General features: G+C 41.6%; 2 protein-coding genes across 3 annotated transcripts in view; both read right to left on the bottom strand.

Annotated features, from left to right (window-relative positions):
- The window catches only part of PPIL2 (peptidylprolyl isomerase like 2), a 63,838-nt gene extending 52,799 nt beyond the window's left edge, over positions 1-11,039 (bottom strand). The window contains exons 1-5 of one of the 2 annotated variants that reach the window (XM_056504014.1): positions 10,929-11,039; positions 10,797-10,846; positions 10,351-10,396; positions 9,692-9,754; positions 9,479-9,530 (exon numbers count right to left, since the gene is read on the bottom strand). In XM_056504014.1, coding sequence (XP_056359989.1) covers positions 9,479-9,530; positions 9,692-9,754; positions 10,351-10,396; positions 10,797-10,846; positions 10,929-10,960 — 243 coding nt within the window. In that variant the 5' untranslated portion in view covers positions 10,961-11,039. The remainder of the gene's footprint in view (positions 1-9,478; positions 9,531-9,691; positions 9,755-10,350; positions 10,397-10,796; positions 10,847-10,928) is intronic. The other variant, XM_056504015.1, reaches the window with a different exon arrangement.
- A 1,910-nt stretch (positions 11,040-12,949) lies between these two features.
- LOC130259573 (protein HIRA) overlaps positions 12,950-15,892 on the bottom strand; it is a 32,019-nt gene continuing 29,076 nt past the window's right edge. The window contains exons 23-25 of the mRNA XM_056504004.1: positions 15,621-15,784; positions 13,866-13,954; positions 12,950-13,364 (exon numbers count right to left, since the gene is read on the bottom strand). Of these exons, the coding sequence (XP_056359979.1) occupies positions 13,248-13,364; positions 13,866-13,954; positions 15,621-15,784 (370 nt within the window). The 3' untranslated portion in view covers positions 12,950-13,247. The remainder of the gene's footprint in view (positions 13,365-13,865; positions 13,955-15,620; positions 15,785-15,892) is intronic.

Below are 15,892 nucleotides of genomic sequence, written 5' to 3'. Positions count from 1 at the left end.
CTCTGTCATCGCTGGGTGTCTCATGCAGATATGACCTACAATCCCCACGCATCAGTTAGTTACACTCTCTGAATCTCTTTGGTCTGTGGCTGCACGTTCTTCTTGTTAATAAGGCTCTGACCCTGTTGGGTATGCACCAGCTTGAAAAGCAATCAAAAAGGGCTCCACTGATTCTCTACCCACACATGGGCAGAGTTGGTGACGAGCAGCAAGAGCTGTGTTTAGTAAAGACAGATTTTACCACCTTACCAACAGCAACTGAGTAAGTGTTCCACTGTTCATCACTTGGGGATTGGACCCCCTGATCAGACACACTGAATAGCCTCTGTCAGGAACACACAAAAATCCAGAGAAGCTGGTATTTGGGTTGTGTGGCCAGGTTTTGGTAGTGGTGGGCTACAGGAGTGGCTTCTGTGAGAAGCTGCTGGAAGCTTCTGCTGTGTCTAGCTGGCTCCAAGATGGACATGCTGCTGGCCAAGGCTGGGACCATGAGAAATGGTAGTGAGGCATCTGGGATAACATATCTAAGAAGAAAATCTCTCCTGGCGCCTATGTCAACCCACGAACCCCCAGTGACATTTTCTCTCCCTTGTCTAGTTGTGCAGGGCAGTGAGAGAGGGGCTTTGGTAGTGCCTGGGGTCCAACCAGGACCAACGCACTACATGGGGAAAAATTAATGTGTCACATCTAAACTGGCTGATAATATGAAGTCAAAATCACTCAGAGCTGGCATGGCCATTTGATGTTTTTCATCCCACCAAAGCAAGAAACATAGTTACCTCAAGCAGAAGAGAAAGCCAGAACAAATACTAATATCAAAATGCAGTGTTGCCTACCAATTACCAAACTTAGCTTAGCAACAGCAAATGAATTTTGTATGACATTCATTGGCTCCTTTAAAGATGAGACCTGTTACATATAACTTTACATACAACTTAAAATTTTAAGAAGCCCTCTTACAATTTTCCTTGCTATAAAATCTTCCCAAAAAAATGGGAACATGAGTTCAATGAACAGTACTGGAATAACTCCATGTATAATGTTACTTACTTCAGATTTTGTAAATGGATTTAATGGTAATAAAGGGCATTGGAAAACCTCAAGACTACACATTAGGGTTTGCAATTGGAAACAGCAGCACTGTTTTAATAATAAGCCATCTATACATAGTTTAAACACTATGAAAATTTCGGGCTCAGCAGCCAAGAGGTCAGAACAGTCTCACGTATCAAGGTATTTTTGTGTTTAATTCAACAACAAAAATACTCAATATTTATCACAGCTGCCTACCCAATGCTAAAAAGATACCCTCAATTCACATTCTTGGATGAAGCTGCTGTTTAACTGCAGTTTTCACATACTGCTGAGCTAGAATGGAAATGGACACAGAAGATCCTTCAATACACACTTCTAGAGCACTGTATCTACATATTTAAAAGTTAATTAAACTGACACCATATGGTCACCAAAGCCTTGTCCAGAGAACCATAAAGACATGCTTGATAACACACATGGTTCACAGATACCAGCAATAATGCTGCCCTATTAAAGAGCACATTAACAGAAATTACCACGAGAAAAACACATGTAGCTGCATGGCAATATCAAACCTGCAGTCTTAATGCAGTCAAAAGTCTACCAATCCAGAGACCCACAGCCAAATACAGCACAGTTCAAAAAAAATAAAGCTTTGCAGAAGCACCAAAAATCTAGTCTCCAATTTTAGTGAAAAACAGGCCAGGAAAGATCTCTGGGAAACCTCATGCTGCATCTCATTTAAGGCTAGAGCGCTTCACAGCTGCTAGTTTTTCAAGTGTCACAGTCACAAAATCCCATCCAATGTGCACACTTACACCAAAACACAGAAAAGGAAAAGAAGAGACCATCTGTTCAGTCTGTAAAACCTAGATGTAAATACTTTTTTGGTGTAAGGGACATAATGCATTAGAAATAATGGTAGACATGTTTATCTGCCTGTGCACAGACGTGGGTTCCTGGATCAAACACTGCCCACCACCACCAGAGTCAGCAACGTGTGAAGGAGGAACAGCAGCTTGGCCAGTGACTCATGACATGGGAGGGTTTTAAATGTCTTTTTTTGATAAAGCACTTGAACAGTAAGTAGAAGCAAATCTCATCTTCTTTGCCCTCACTGTTTCCCAAAGATACAGGGAATTTAAAAATAAATCCCCTTTACAGGATAGATAAAGGCTAACTCTTAGTAGTGCTGGGTACACTGCTGTAAAACACGAAATCAACTCTGGAAAAGAAAGAACCAACTATTCATGTTTGTCAGCAACAAAAAAGAAAGGGAAATTTTCAGAAAACCCAACAACAGAAGGAGTTATCTATCAAGATACAATTCAGTGGGATTTTCATCCCCTTGAACACCCCTGTGTTTTATGACCATTTCTTTATGACACATGACTTCCCAGCCATTCCTCAGGGCAGAAATCATGTTCTCACATGTTTTTATCCAGGGGCCTTGAAAATTTATGGTCACTAGTCAAATATTAACTCATTTAGACTGCTGACTAAAAGCTAATAATTTCTGAGGCCAACGAGGTAAGACGACACGGCTCAGTTGCTGCATATTGAAGAGTTCATCTCGTTCAAAGTGGGTTCTGGGCATTTGAGCAGCAGCCTATGTCTGCTGCCCCGAGCAAAAATGCACCTGGAGAGAGATGCTTAATGATAACAGCTGTAAGCAACCCGTGTCTGAAAGGCTGCTACTGCCCACAGAAACACAGGCAGCAACATTCAACTGGAAACAACAAAAAAAAAGAAAGAGACAAGGAAGAACTACTGCTCATCCTGGCTAACTTTAATTTATAAATACGTACCTGCCTCTGGAATGACACAGCCTACCAAAAGAAAATGCAACAAATTATCATTTTCTCAAAGCATCCTTCCTGTCTCAACCCATACACCGAAATGTTTTTTGATTTTACGCTATTACGTGTAATATATCAAATGTTATCAAAGTATTTCAGAAATAGATTAGACAATATTCCCACCACTGTACCAGCCATCCACACAGCATTTACTGTGTATGATTAAGATCAACTCTGTTCAAAGAAGATAAATTAAAAGTTAACAGACATGCAGGAGAACTGTGACCATGTAGGGTATGGAGAACTTGAAGAAATGAAGAACATCTGAGAAGAAAATGCAAGTCTCCACAACAAAATGTCAAGAAAACATTAAATTCTTCCATGCCAAATACACAGCTGTAAACACTAACAGAGAGAAGCACAATTTTGGCTCCAATACAAACGAGACTAAGCTGGTCAAACTGAAAATTTACAGAAGATCTATATCAGATAAAAAACCATCAACAGAAGCTCTCAGCAGCCATAGCAGGCAGAAAGCAAACACTGGTTCCAGACAGAGCACGAAGTTTGCAAAGCAGACTGAGAAAGCCGAAGACTTCAGACAGTCTTCCAGTTTTCTGTTCCTGATCATTTCACTCCTCCTTCTGCAACACACAAAAACCAAGAGGATTTGTCTGCATAATTTTTCAACAACAAAGCTTCCCTTGGCTTTCTTTCTGTAAGCTTTGTTCTCTCCTCTGAAATAAGCTATTACTCACCCAGAACAAAACTGTATTCCCACCCCACACTGAAACTTTTCTTACAAATAAACAAGAAAAAAATCCTCACTTCAAATATATAGGAAAAATATGGTAAGTTTAACAAAAGGGGAAAAAAGGGGGCAATTGACATTTAAACTCATGCAATATCTGCAAACGAGTTGCATCAGACAAATTAATATACTTTGAATTTCAAAGCTGAAGATGTGCCGATTTCTTCTGACATGTACGTGAAAGGAGTTCTCTAGAGAAAAATTAAAATTCGCATTTATACATCACTCATACTACATCCAAATGAGACCTGAAGTTACTGATCCACCTAAATGATCACTCATCAAAGCCTCAAGGAGAAAACACAGCAGACTACTTGGATTTCAGGTGCTGTGCTCTGATGTTGAGGAAAAAAACAATGTGAGAGGGATATGACTCATTCCTAAATTCTACATAATGAAAATCATCTCAACTGGTCAAACTATTTAGTTCTTAATTAGACAGACTCAACACTCTAGATAAGGAAACTTATTTGGACATAGCCTGCCTGGATGTCTCCACAGCATTTTCCTGCTGATATTTTGTAACCAGACAAAAGGCGGAAAATACTCAAAGGAAGCACAATCTCTTTGGAAAGAATAAGTGAAGAAAACTTCTCAAGACAAAGAGATGAAAAAGCACAAGAAAAATCTGACTCCTGCTTCAATGTGCCATTTTTGAGATGATCATCAGAATCGTGAGGTAACATTACCACCAAGTTACAGAAAGGTCTCAACAAACACTCTGGAAATGCATCCCACTGAATATTATCTATGGCTATTTCATTTTCCTGACAGTGTACCCTGCTACACTGCCCGGAAAGAGGGCACCTTCAAACCACAGGGTTTTGTCTAATGATATCCATTATTTGCTGCTCATTATCTAGAAACACACCTGGAACAACACAATTAAAGCAGCAATCTGCAGTAAATTACGTCACAGACCATATGAACGGAGTTAAAAGCCATTGCCACTGTTGATTTAGCCAGTAAGGGTCACAGGAAATTGGAATTTGTTCTCCTCCCAGTTCAGGCCTGAGATTTGCTCCACTTGACTCAGGGTTGGATGAGTTTTGTCTCTGACTGTGATCTCAACACCTCTGACTCAGTAATGTGTGAAGCTCATCCAACCCACGTTCAGGAATCCATTCCTGAAACACAGGGACCCTTCACTGATTGTGTGACAGAGGCGTAAAGCAATTTGTAGTGAACCATAAAGTCCTGGCTGGAACTTAAACTGTACTTTAACACCTGTTCCTACTTGGTATTTCTCACACTGCTCACATACTACAGCTTCTTTATGCAGAATATTGCAAAAGTAGAAAAAAATACCTAAGCTCTATTTCTCATTATGTTCATTTCCCAGGTGAAGAAACAATTACCAATGTTTTCTATTTCTATCTCTGTGCTTCCAAAATATAAACATGGTAACAACACTTTTATGTTTAAGGAAGTTTCACCTTTGCTCCAATTTCTGCATCCTTTTCAGACAGGATTTCCCTTACTTAGATAGCCAAAGACTTTTTAGTGCATTAAAAAAAAAAAAAAAAAGCATTGTAAGGTTGTTTGTTCATTTTTAAAGTGGGATTAACAAATTAACAGTAGAAGAAGTAATCTTCTTCATATCCTCTTCATTAAACCAGGCCAGCAAGCTTCACTGCAAAACCAGCAACTGATTTCTATGGGACTTACGAGACTCACTGAAATCTACTTGACCAAACTGAAAACAAATCATGATTTCAACAATAAAATGAAGTAACAATAGCCACCAGCATTTGGAAGATATTTAAGGAATGTATTTGAGAATTATTTTCCAAGTTTTGAAATAACAGATTTAGTTGCAATTTTTTTCTTTTGTGGGTAAGAAGTTATAGGTTTTGAAAGTGCCTGTAATTATTACAGCAAGCATCATCTTACCAACCTTACTTCAAACAAATGATTGAAAAAAAGGGCACTGTTTACATTCCTAGTGAGCAGTGCTGGAGAGAGATGTCCACTGCAGGCTGTCATTGCTGCAGGGCATTTCAGGTACAAGCTTTCTGGTGCTTCCAAAGCCTGGATCAGACAGGCTTACTGCAGAAGCCAGGCACCTATATTGCCACAATATTTGATCATGTTAGTCATAATTTCACCTCAAGTCAGATTTATTTGGTAAATACAGCATTAAAGAGTGTGGGAGGAAAATAGCAAATATTTATATTGTACACAGAGAAAAGCTTCGTGTCCAGCTCTCTCTTTTTAAAAGGCAGATGTCTCACTGGGAAAAGTCAGGGATTTTTAGTCTTCTGACTCCAAAGCTGGTTTTCATTTTCCATGTCAGTGGCTCTGTCTTCTATTACTTCATCATATGCATCAGACTCCTCTTTATGGTTATCTTCAGAAGCAGACCAAGCAAAAGGCTTTTCTAACTTGTAAAAACTCTCAGATTTCATAAACAATTTCCTTCTTAACATAGTGAGAAGCTAAAACCTTGTGATGCTTAAGAAAATGCCCTCTCTGGCCTGCAGATCTGGATCCCAACCTCGCACAAGACAGGGCACAGCACAAATTCTGTTGCTCTGCCTCATTCAGACCAGAAATGTGACTCCCAGTCTCATAAATCCACCACATGGCATCTTTAGGTCTCCTAACCTGACTCATAGGCCAGGCTAAATTAACTGGACTGAATCAAATTAACTGGCTTTCCAGTGTCCAAAAGAATTAAATTCCCACAGAAAAGGGGGAACCAGGGACAAAGACGGTAGCTACTTCTGAGACAAGGGAACAGAGATATTTGCCCAAGGTTACAGAGCCTTGACAGGGGCTGAAAGTACAGCCACAACAATCTGGCCTGCCCACACACAGTCAGAATGTCACTGAACCAGAGTGGAAAAAATAGGTATTGACATCAGACACATTACAATGCACAGGAGGAAAAATAGCTCAGCCCACACAGAACATATCCACGCAACAAAGAAAACCAATTTCCTTCAAATTCCTGTCAAAAGGCATGCTGATCTATCATCTGCTCATATTTGAGATTCCAACCAAGCAGATATACTCTGGCCAATCTCACTCCTTGAAACAGGTATCCTGAGCCCATCTGGCTGCCTCGTGTGGGCATGCTGGTCAGGCTGTCAGAACGTCACTACATGAAATGTCCTGGCAAGCCTGCAACTCTCTGCAAGCCCAAGAAGCCAAAGTGCTGTTGTCAGTAAAAAGGAATGAGCTAACTATCGCTTTCCACTTCATTTTATGCAATTTTAGTGTAAGGATAAGCCAGGGTAGTATCCTGACAAAGCTGACAAAAAAAGTAAGTGAGACAATGCCAACTGACAGACTCTAGTTCAGCTGTGAGAAATTCACCGCTTCTTCCAAAATTATTGGTGTAGCATTAAAACAAGCATTTTTTACCACAATGCATTGTTTAAAAGGGAGTGGGAGAAAAAAACTAAAGTTACTTTCTAGAATAGCTCATGGTAAATTCTAAACAAAGGTCAACAGTGATTGCAGCATTTCTTTAAAAACAAAGACTAGTCCAATAGTTCAGGATTCAGAAGAGTCAGAGAACTCCCTTGTAGATCACTTCATCCAATTAACAGAAGACTAGCACAGTCCTACCCCCTGGAGCACAGCAAAGATAAATATAGTAATGACTGCAAGGCTCTCCAGTTGTCCACTGAGGGGTCCACTTCAGAAATAAGACAGCTAGACAGAACTAGTGAGTGCCAAGCGTGTACTACTAACACCTCAATGGGTCTATTGACTTCTCTAGAGCACCTGTCCTGTAGCAAACTACAATTAGAGAAGTACAAGCCACAAAGGGTTTCAATACTATTTTTCACTTCAAGATAAACGGAAAAAATCTCTAGAGTCTCATCACCAACCTGTGCAAAGTAACTCTGTAAGTTAATGTATACAACATGGCATTGCAGCTAATCTGGATCAATTCCTTTCTAAATAAAAGGAGTCCTGAGTCCTGAGCTTCTCTAAGTCACCAATTCATTACAAATTCATTACTTTCTCATTTCCATGAACAAGCTGCACAGGGAACAGAGGGTGCATACACAATGACAGATTCAACAGAGGACAGAACTCTTCAGAGATGCACAGGCTCAATTCACTGACTTCTTCTGCCACCTACCCAGCCTTATCCCAGCACTCCTATCCCATTCCTGACCAATGCCACCCTCCTCTTCCAAAAACCTGAGCTACCCCTCTGGGAACAAAGTCTAAATTACAATCCTTCTTTCAACCTCGCTCATCAACTAAGAGCTCCACAGGGCTGGATTTAGTAGGGCTGTGTGCTATTCTGAAAACAAGTGTCTCCTTTTTATTCCAATTGATCTGGAACTGTGGAATTATCTTGGTCCTGTGGAGGAGAGAGCTGTACAGCACCAGTCCACCACAGAACAAGAAGGGGGAAGAAAGGGCTCCCCAGACAGTAATACAGAGGAAAAAGAAGGGATGCACATTGAGGAGAGCTGGAAGATCAACTACAGAAGCACAAGTCTGGAAAACTAACAGGTCTCAAGGCCTGACTTCATTTAAGCACTTACAGTTCATCAAGTATATTCTGCAGTTTCCCTCTCTCCATTACACAACACAGTCAGGCTAGTTACACTTCTTGCTTAGCACTTACTCCAAGCAATTTTAAACCACATCATGGTTCACAGTCTGCAATGAGATGCTGAGTGAAAAAAATTAATCTGGTAACACCCCAAAACTCTTAACCAATGCAGAGAGCAGCAAGATGGTGAGAGGCTGGTGAAAACAAATGAAATAGCTGTAATTTCATTCCTTCTCAACAACACACTGGCCTCTTCAAGTGTGAAGAAAGACCTTCAATCATCTCACCGTTGCACAAACACGCCTGCAGGAAGATATTAAGTCTCAGCCAGGCTGTTGATGTTTAGAGTTTGGAATATTGCATATGTATTTAGCTTTTTCTCGTATCTGTCTGACAGGAAAATCTTTAATCAAACACAAGATATTTCAGAAGGAATCTCACAGCCCAGAGCCAGGGGCAAACCTCGCCAATCCTGGGCAATGGCTGCCACCTAGTGCCTGGAAAAGTAACTGCACACACTGAAGGAAAAGACCAATCTCAGTCACTCAAGCAACAGCTTCTGCTTAATCTTTCCTCTATGCCCCCATAAACAATATACTTTAACATATCAGAAAACAAGGTAATTCCAACAGGGAAATATTTCTTTTACTTCATGTTTATTCAGTGTGTTACAAGTTCATGCTGCTACAGAAAGTAATCCCTTCATAATTATCATTAATGCAGAAAAAGGGGGGAGAAACGCACAAAGGTTTCTCTCACAGTGAATGACCATGACAGAAGCTTCCTGAAATACACTGTCAGGATAACTCCAGATTTTTTAGTGTAAGTTTACCATTCATAATATCATCTATTAACCTCCTTAATCTGCATGATGCCAAATATGCTTTGGATTAGGAAACATTGCAGATGAAGAGGTGCCAGCACCTTGCCCTGGAGGGACCAGAATTTTGCTTGTATGAGGCAGCAGAGTCTTTTCCATCAATGACCAGTCAGACTTTCTGGGCAGCACAAGCATTAACAAGTTTGTATTTCCATCTGTACAGATGTTCATTATGCCACAGCTGGAAGGCAGGCAAGATACCCTGGGAGTTCATATAACTGAACCACTCACCTCTGCCCTATTTACAATCAGATTACAAAAAATAAATAGAGGTAATGCTCTCCTTTCTTCCACACATCTTCAAAACTGCACTCCTATTCAACTTCTTTTGCTTTCACTAAGGCATTTTTGTTTCTCTAACACATTACATAAAAAACTGAGCAGAAAGAACTCAAAGACGTGATGTGAATCCACCCATCATTACTTACTTCTCCTGTGATTGGATTGGTTCCATACTTCTTTATCCAAGGTACAATGCTCCTGAAAAGAGAAGGGATAAAGTAATTCATGACAAGCACCATCACAAACCTCTACTGATGGCCATGACTGTTATTGCCAACTTGCTAAGACCAAATGATGGTTACACAGCCATAACCAGTTCAACAACACAAAAATAAAGCTAAGTATAGGCAGGAACTTACAGAATGTCAAAGACTGTCCCATCTGGTGTGCAAACTGGGTATTCAAATGGCTGCAGAGACAAACTAGAAAAAAGAGAAAACAATCTTGTTAGCAAAAGCAGCTGCAAATCATGATGTAACGGGCAATGACATTCAGCATCCCCAGTTAGGGATATTCCATAATCCAGGGAGCTGTTAGCTCACAGGTGTGGAAGGCAACTTCCTGAACTACGCAATCTACAAGGATTTCTAACTCTCTTCCTTCACTCCTGCACCTCAAGCAGTAAACTCTGAACTGGAAAAAATACCAGAAATTTTCTGCAATCTATCTTAATCTTATTCTTAGCAAGATGAGTGATTGACCAAGCACATTCTGAGTAGGGACAAGAAGATTTGAGCCCTGATGACACAGATTTGAAAGACTGTACACAGTAATTGCTCTGCATTATTTCATCACTCATGTATCCTTTCAGCCATCAGGTCCAACCTCTGCAGACAGTGCACGGGTCATGCAGACTCTGTTTCAGTTCTTATTCAACTTTTTTTCGCCACACTACTGCCACAGCAGGCACAAGTCAATGAAAATAAATGCCTCAGAAGAACATGGCTTTAGTTCAGCGTCAACAGCCTGATAAACAGATGTGTCATTAAATACTGATAATGTCAATTTGCTGTCTTACCTGCAGTGATCAAATGATAAACGTCTAAAATTGGTTCGTGGAAGGTCTGTTTATGGAAAAAGAAAATCCACACAACAGATTTGAACAAATTCATGTATTCTAGGTAACAAAGAAACATTTGAAAGTTACATATTGCTACATAAACGGTGGCAATTTCTTGACGACAAGGATAAATAACCTAAAGTTTGCGAAACTGCAACTAGAATTTCTGAACTGAAATGAAGATGAAAGCAGAGCTCTGGCAGACGGACAGCGCTGAGTTTAAATGCGACAACTGCCACTCAGGCTCGGCCCCAGCAGCGGGCACAGATCGGGCGGAGGGCGGGGACGCTCCTCTGGCCACCAACGCGGCATTTCCGAGCAGCACCGCGGGCTCCGGCCCAGCCGGGGTTCGGGGCCCAGCACCGCTGCTCCGGTGATGTGAGGCAGGGTCCGTCCCCCCTTACCTGCTTTCTTGCCGCCGTAGAACTGCGTGTACTCGGCGCACGTGATGTACCTGCGAGACAAGGGGGTCACTGAGGCACAGCACAGACACGGCCCCGCACAGCCCGGCCCCCGCCCCGCGCCCCCCCGCTCACATCTTGTCCTTCTGGTGCTGTCGCTTGCCCATGGCGGCGGCTCGGCCCACTCGGCCCGCTCGGCCCCGCCGCGCCTCAGCCCCTCCGTGCCTTCCGCCGGGTGCGCCGGGAACGGCCGCCGCGGAAACAGGGGCAGCGGCAGGTGCGTTCCGGGACCGCGCCGGGCCGGGGAAACAGGCCGGGAGAGCCGGGAGGTTCGGCCTCGAGAAGGTCGGTGGGACCTCAGAGCAGCTTTCCAGGGCTTCTGCTGCACTAACACGTTTTCGGTTTCTGGGATTGAAAATCTTTGTATTCCCGCTCTGTTGGACAGTGACAGAACCTCCCAAGAAAAAATGGGTAGAAAAACCTACTTGGTTTTTTTGGATACAGCTCTTCACAAAAAGTATTTTAGTGTCTCTTCAAAGACTTAAGGACAAAGAATTTACTGTCCCTTAGATAATTAGCTTTAAATCCTATTAAAGAGTCTTCACTACAAGGCTGAACAGAGTATGGTCAGAGTCCAGATCCCTTGTCTTTAGCAGGAGGAAACAGCCAGTTGTCCCGAACCTTTCACTTATCAAATGCCTCCAAATCAATTCATGCTTCTTTTTTCTTTCCCTGTTAAACAATCACCCTGGCAGCTGCCTACACAGAGCCCCTGGAGTGCCATCCATGGAAGTGGACAGCCAGACTCCCAGTGAGTGCACCAGGCTCTGAACCAGACTCCCCTCCTCCCCAGAAGATGGCGCTTAGCTCCTGCTTTCATCCCAGCAGCTGTTCATTGGCTGCATCCCTGAGGACAAGGTGAGGACAACCTGCTCTGCTTGCAGGGGGTTATACTAAACGATTTCTGAAAGTCCATGATTCTATGTTACAGCTCTCCTCTGAGGAACACAATACTTGTTCCCACGAGTGTAGTTTAATTGGCAACAGCATATTAATTATTTACATTACAACTGGTTCTCACTATCAGACTCTTTGGCCAGCTACTCCTTGTCCTGGCTGAGGGTGAAGGATATTGTTTGTTAGATGTTAAGGGGAGAAACTGCCCTTTTACAAGGGCTTAAACACACTTAATTACAATGATTCTCTTATTCATAAACATTTCAAAGCAAGGCATTGAGGCCCATCCAAACAGCAGGGCCTGCAAAGAACCAACACTTTCACTTGCTCCTTTCCCAGCATCAAGTACACTCTGGGAAAACGATTTGGTATCAGTGGCATTCCAAAGGCACTCTACAAGGAACACAGCCATAACTGCATTGAAAGCTCCTTCCTTGTTGCAGGGCAGGCACTCTGGCCAGTGTGAGATGATGAGCATTCCCACACAGCTCCGGCTCGCTCTGCAGAGATGAGCTCCAGGGGCAAACGCTGTAGCTGTCTACAGACATCACCAGCACTTGTCTGATCACACTTTCAGAGGAAAGATCATCCAGACAGAATTATTTATTTCTGGACACGTTACCGTGAGTCAGCATGTGTTGACATTCCTGGAGATGCCTGTGCTCTTTGTAATAATTCAAGACCATATTTTTGCTTTCGTTTTTTTTTTTTTTTTTTTTAAACCAATGCAATGTTCTTTTATTTTGTACTTACAAAAAGAGCCACCCCATTGTATCCCTCCCACTTCCCCCAAAATGCCTTTTACAAACATTGAAAAATTAAAAACCTGATGATGACATGTTAATTTGGTAGAATTACCTTGAAACATAGCCTTTATAATTAAACTCCTACAAGATGACTTTGTAGTGATAGCCTGATTATTGACCAAATAAAATTCCATATTACAAGTTAGCAAATTCTAGTACAAAAATAGTCCATGTGTTAGAACAGCCTCTTATTATATTCACAGGAAAGAGTCTATTGGCTGCATAATACTTTAATATTTATGAAATTTCTTTTTACCTGGCTCATTCATCTAATTTAATATAGTGTTGAGCCTCAATAAATCCTCAGGCAAAAAACCCTAAACAGGGTTAAATATGCTGTTCAGTGTACTCTGAAGTACTGTGCTTTTCACAGGACATCCAAGAAACCGCACAAACAGTTCTCAGCTAGTTTTAATATTAAATGAGATCCAGATCCAAAAGGATCCCCCTGAAGTACATATCCATGACTTTCCATAGAAACAGAGGTCACAGCTTCAATGGTCAAGTTTCACTTGGGAAACTGTTGAGCTCCTCCACTCATCATTTCCAGGAATCCGCTGGGACCTCTGCGGCACAGCCCTTCTTCAGGAGTGTCCCCACTGCCCGGGCTCTCGCTCCTCTTTTGTCTCTGGTTAATGCTGTTCAGCAGTTTCTCTCAGACCAGGCCCCACAGGGAAAATCTGGGGACATGCTACTTGTCTCTCAAGATGTCCAGCTGCTCTTGATACTCTGTGAAAAGCCTCTGGAAGCGGAGGTTCTGTCCAATAACAGGAAGAAGCTCTTTCAATAGTTCTCTCTTTCGTAAACCCTGCATAGAAAACACAAAAGTATCCTCAGAATCCATTATTTGTTATCATTAACATGTTCCATTGAGTTCTCTAAGATTCATGCTCTTTTTCCTGTCTAGAGAGAGCTGTGTATTTTATGTTCTCACTTGGCTTCCATGACTCCCGGAATAAAAATTGTTTTTACATTTACACACTCATGAAGCTGGAGCAGCCTCTGCAGCTCCAGGCTGTATTCTGAGAGGGAAGACATGTCTTTGGCATGTTCCTGTTTCAAAGCTGCTCTCTGAACAATGTGGAGAGCTGAACATGCAACTCTCCCTCATCTGTGTGATACTCAAGGCAGCACCAGAGCTGACACTGGGGCAACAAGCATTTGCCTGTGGTTACATATGGAATAAATTTCAGTGCCATGGGAGAAAACCTGCTTATGTGATCAGAGCAGAGTATGGAAAGGGATAATGCCCCATAATTTTTATGGGAAACTCTTCCTTGTTCTTCATTAAACCATTATCAGGACTTACCATAACTGTTGATTCCCACCGACTTCCAGCTGAGTAATGAACTGGACCCAGTAAATCCTTGCATAATTCTCGCAAACGATATTCAAACCCTGGGGACAGTCAGAAATAAAATCACATTTGACAGCATTTCACTACATATAACCACTCCTGAATGCAGCAGACAACATTCAGGAAAGAATTACAACTATCTGGAATAAAATAAAACCCAAACCACTGATTACTGGAAGTTATAACTGGAAGTTATATTCTTACAACAATTATTTTGAAATATAAGATGATTTTTAGAGCTCTGAAGTGTCTTATTTAAGGTTCTCAAAACCAAACTCACTACAAAAGATGATCTACAAGAGAGAAAAACTGAAGTCTGCAGTAATTACTCCAGCTTGTTTTAAGAGCTGCCCTCATCTCAACCTCACTCTCCCCTCCCACACAAACATACCAGCTTTTAAAAAATCAAAACACCTTTAATAAAACCACACACAGTTTCCAGGCCACCTTTATTTACCCAAAAATCAGAAGGGGGAATTCCCTTGCAAGAAACAAAGTCAAATTCAAGAGTTACTTGCCAATCAACATATAATAGACCAAGTATTTTAATAGATTAGAATCCAGTAGATGTTGAAATAATCATAAGAAAAAAGGGTCCATAATAGGATGTGCAATTTTCAAAGTTCAGCAATACACATCTGGCAAAGCACCAGTTTTTGTGACATCCATCCATCCATCCATCCATGGCAGCAACATTTGGAGGTGCCAGAGGAAGCTAGTGCATGCAGCAGAGGTTCTCAGTTAGTGAAGGCTTTTAAAAGTACAACCATCTCTTCAACATATGATCCAAGATGAATGTTTTAATTTCAACTGGGGAAGGACAGAGAGAATCACATGCAGTTCAACAAGCTCTCTTGTTAAATAAGGTAAGGGTCAGAAGGCAAGAATTCATGAGTTTGATTTTAATTCTGCCAACACCTATTAGGTGGTGTAACACAAACCATTTCATTTCCCTCTGTGGGGATTATGCAAGGTAAGAAGTAAGGCTGAATTAATACAAAGGGAACTACTAAATTAGGAATGTAGACAGGCAGACATACAACAGAGATCTTTAGAATCCAAAAAGTATAAAGTCAGTTGGTTAACCTTATTTAACATAATAGCATAAAGTGTATTCAAATATAAAATAGACACAAGGAACCTTTCCTGTGTGTTTCTTTTCCCACAGAATTTAACATGTGGAATTCACTAGTACAGTTGGAAATTTAGAAGGTAAAAAAAGAATAAAGTGCAAGCAATACAAGCAAATTCTCTGCAATTTTATGTGCTTGGGTACAAAGTGTCAGAGACTGAGCAACCCCTCCATCTCACATCAGACAGCAATTGTCAGCTGGCTGAGGAGGTTTATGCATTTTACAAGGTGCTGCTGGTTTCCCTGAAACATCTGCTGCTGCCAGACAATACCCAGGATGTGCCTGACAGACCACTGGGTGTTTTTACAATGCAGCTGCCATTACTGGAGTCTGCAGAGGGCACTGCTCCCCCAGACCACAGTCTGTTCCCAGTCACTGTCAAAACAGGACTCCTGAGGACTGAGCACTGCAGAAGTAAATGTAATTTGTTTTGGTTTTAAGCAAACCCCGAGTCCAGAAGTCAAGTGTTGAAAGGAGGACATTAAGGGCACTCATATATACACATGACATGAACAGAGCGTTTCTTAGAAGACCATCAGAGCTGCAGAGAAGTATCAGAGCCTGGCAGTCTCACCTTCATTAACTAGGTACCGTGCATAGATAAGGAGCCAGTGGTGATATTCATGACTGGATTGTAAGATAAGTGCTGCTGCTATCTGGTTCTCCAGGTATGCAAGTGTTGTTTCTTGTTGCACTAAATGAGGCATGGAGAACAGTCTTGCAGCTTGCCTTCCTGAACTGCAAAACCAAAAAGATTAACATGCCATAAAATCAGATACAAGTTTAAGGAATACATCTTTTTGTATCACTAGCAATATTGCGCTGATCTTTCAAAGGCACACAACT

The sequence above is a fragment of the Oenanthe melanoleuca genome, chromosome 15, assembly GCF_029582105.1.
Source record: "Oenanthe melanoleuca isolate GR-GAL-2019-014 chromosome 15, OMel1.0, whole genome shotgun sequence".
Classification (NCBI taxonomy): Eukaryota; Metazoa; Chordata; class Aves; order Passeriformes; family Muscicapidae; genus Oenanthe; species Oenanthe melanoleuca.
The sequence above is the reverse complement of the archived record's forward strand: the minus strand, read 5'-3'. Positions and strand labels throughout refer to the sequence as shown.